We start from the raw sequence: 2464 nt of genomic DNA, 5'->3' as shown, positions 1-2464 counted from the left end.
CATTTAGATGTATGTGAAATATCATAGTAACAATGCATGTGATGGACTGAGAACTGACTGTTAGATTATCAAAATAATAATACTGTTTTGGCATTTGGCATGGTACACTTTTATAAATCACAAGCATTGTTTATTTAATATGTCAGCCACTGTGCCCCATAATAATAAAAAACTGATGGATTATAAATGGTTTCTTAAGTGACATCTCACTGCGGACCGAAGGGAACTGAATGTGAGTTTGATGTATTGCAACCCAGAATTTCTCATAAATTAAAGCACTGTAATAAATTGCTGAGGCTGAGTTTAAAAGCACATGCATCAAAAACATACATCCCTGTGATGGCTTTCTGTCTGCAGTATCAGTGAATACAGTATATGAAAAATGTTTTTTGAATGCTCCTATTGATCTTCATAGGACCAAAGGTTTTAGTGTCATGGTTTGCGAGGACTATAACATCTAACTATAACATTCTCTGTTGAATTACGTTCAATGTCCTGTCCAAAGTTTTAAAAAGAAGGACATTATTTTATTTTATTATTTTATACTATTTTATTTTGTGAAAAAAATACACATCTGACCTTAATGCTGTATGTTGCTTTATGATTTATGAGTCATACTAAAATCATTCATGATGTGTCAGCCAGACTCAGACTGAAATATCAAATGACTACATATAAAATTATCAAATATCTTCCGCTGCATACTGCTGATCATTGACATATATCATATGTCAAGCCATCTCATTAATACGACATAATGGAGAATGGAGAACTGAATTACAGTAATATCATCACAGCACTACAAATCATTCATTACTCTAGAAAACAGTATTTTATTTATTTTCCTTTAAATTCCTCTAAAATGTCATATACATTTTATTTATAAGGCCTGATGGAATAAAATGAAAGTACATATATGAATGCAAATCCAAAAAGAAATTAATTTAAATCAACCCCTTAAAAATGTACTATGACGATAGTTTGCAGTTATATGGGTAACAATCAAGGGAGCACTGTGATTTTATATTGTGGGCCAGCTGTCAAAATCAAATTGATATACAATGTAAATATACAAAAGAGGAAAATTACATAAGCCCAATTTAGAATGTGGAGCCTGGTATATGAAGACAATGTAGGCAACAGCGCTAAGTACGGTCCCTTCAGAGACTCACACACCACTATCTATCAATCTCACGTTGTACTACACCCACTCGAAATTCAACCCGCCGATTTTAATGAAAGTGTCCTAGTAGCTAACATTTCGAGCTTTATAGCGACAGTCTTTGACTACCTAAACATTTTACAATATTGGCTACTTCTATCTCTGGTTACAATATTTTTAAATGATTTTATATGGAATAAATAAATTAATTGTAAGGGATTGATACTCGGCGTTCTTTAAGACCGCGCGCGCGCAGCCAAGAGTGTCTGTCTGCGCGTGTGAACGGGTGACTGTAGACCTGACAGAGTTCAGTAGAGCTCCAGTTTGACGGTGAGGACGTGTGAGCAGAAGTGCTGGGTTGAAGATGTGAAGTGTGGATTTGTAAAGCTGCTGTCGTTGAGGTTGAAGAACACGTCTGGACGTAACGGACAGAATTAAACAATTCACAGTATGAAGACGCGAACGGTAGCGCAAACTCTCTCTGACATTATAGAGTAACTTTACAAACATTTACCATGGTAAGTTACGTAGTTTCTGACTCAGTGTCATATTACTTCAGTTACTGTTGCTACTGCAAAAAACGTAATCAGTGATGAATAGGACATTTTCTCCAGACTTTCAGAATCGTTCTGCCTTTTTTGTTGTTATTTACTTTCTGGTGACAATGGCAAGTTGTACTAAGTATTAGCCTGATACTATTTTGGTGGAAACTGCGTTTGCCATGGTAAACTGTTGTAAGCCTGATAACAATCAAGACTGTTTACTACAGGTACCTGCATGATTAATATATCAAATGGAGACATTTTTGTCATGGATATGTTGGCAAATTTAATGTTTGGTGAGCACGTTTTTGTGTTCAAATGGCTATGTATATAAATGAAATTCAATAATTCAATGCAATTGAATTTGAACACACACACACACACACACACACACACACATATATATATATATATATATATATATATATGTATGTGTGTGTGTGTAAATTCTTGTTTGGGATGTAATTTTATTTATCGTTTCATAATTTTGGTTAAAACAGTGATGCTAGGATGGGTAATGGAATTATAGAACATTTAATTTAACTTAAAAACTTGCAATAAAACTACACTGTAAAAACCACATTTTTTTTCTTTAAGTTAACACAACTTACCCTAACCTGAGGCTTGTAAATTTCATGTAATTGTTCTTTTTTTGAAACGCACCAGCTGCTCATTCAGTTAATTGAACTTATTTAAAGGGGTCATATGATGCTTTTTTAAAGATCATTATTTTGTGTATTTGGTGTAACAGAATATGTTG

The 2464-nt window shown here is 33.8% G+C and overlaps 1 protein-coding gene across 2 annotated transcripts in view; it reads left to right on the top strand.

Annotated features, from left to right (window-relative positions):
* The first annotated feature begins 1485 nt into the window (after nucleotides 1-1485).
* Nucleotides 1486-2464, top strand: part of LOC107700626 (alpha-N-acetylgalactosaminide alpha-2,6-sialyltransferase 5-like) — a 13217-nt gene continuing 12238 nt past the window's right edge. Inside the window, exon 1 of one of the 2 annotated variants that reach the window (XM_016502361.1) lies at nucleotides 1486-1627. In XM_016502361.1, the coding sequence (XP_016357847.1) occupies nucleotides 1613-1627 (15 nt within the window). In that variant the 5' untranslated portion in view covers nucleotides 1486-1612. The remainder of the gene's footprint in view (nucleotides 1628-2464) is intronic. The other variant, XM_016502368.1, reaches the window with a different exon arrangement.

This window comes from Sinocyclocheilus anshuiensis, unplaced genomic scaffold (assembly GCF_001515605.1).
Source record: "Sinocyclocheilus anshuiensis isolate Anshui unplaced genomic scaffold, SAMN03320099.WGS_v1.1 scaffold477, whole genome shotgun sequence".
NCBI lineage: Eukaryota > Metazoa > Chordata > Actinopteri > Cypriniformes > Cyprinidae > Sinocyclocheilus > Sinocyclocheilus anshuiensis.
This window is presented reverse-complemented; position numbering and strand designations above follow the sequence as displayed.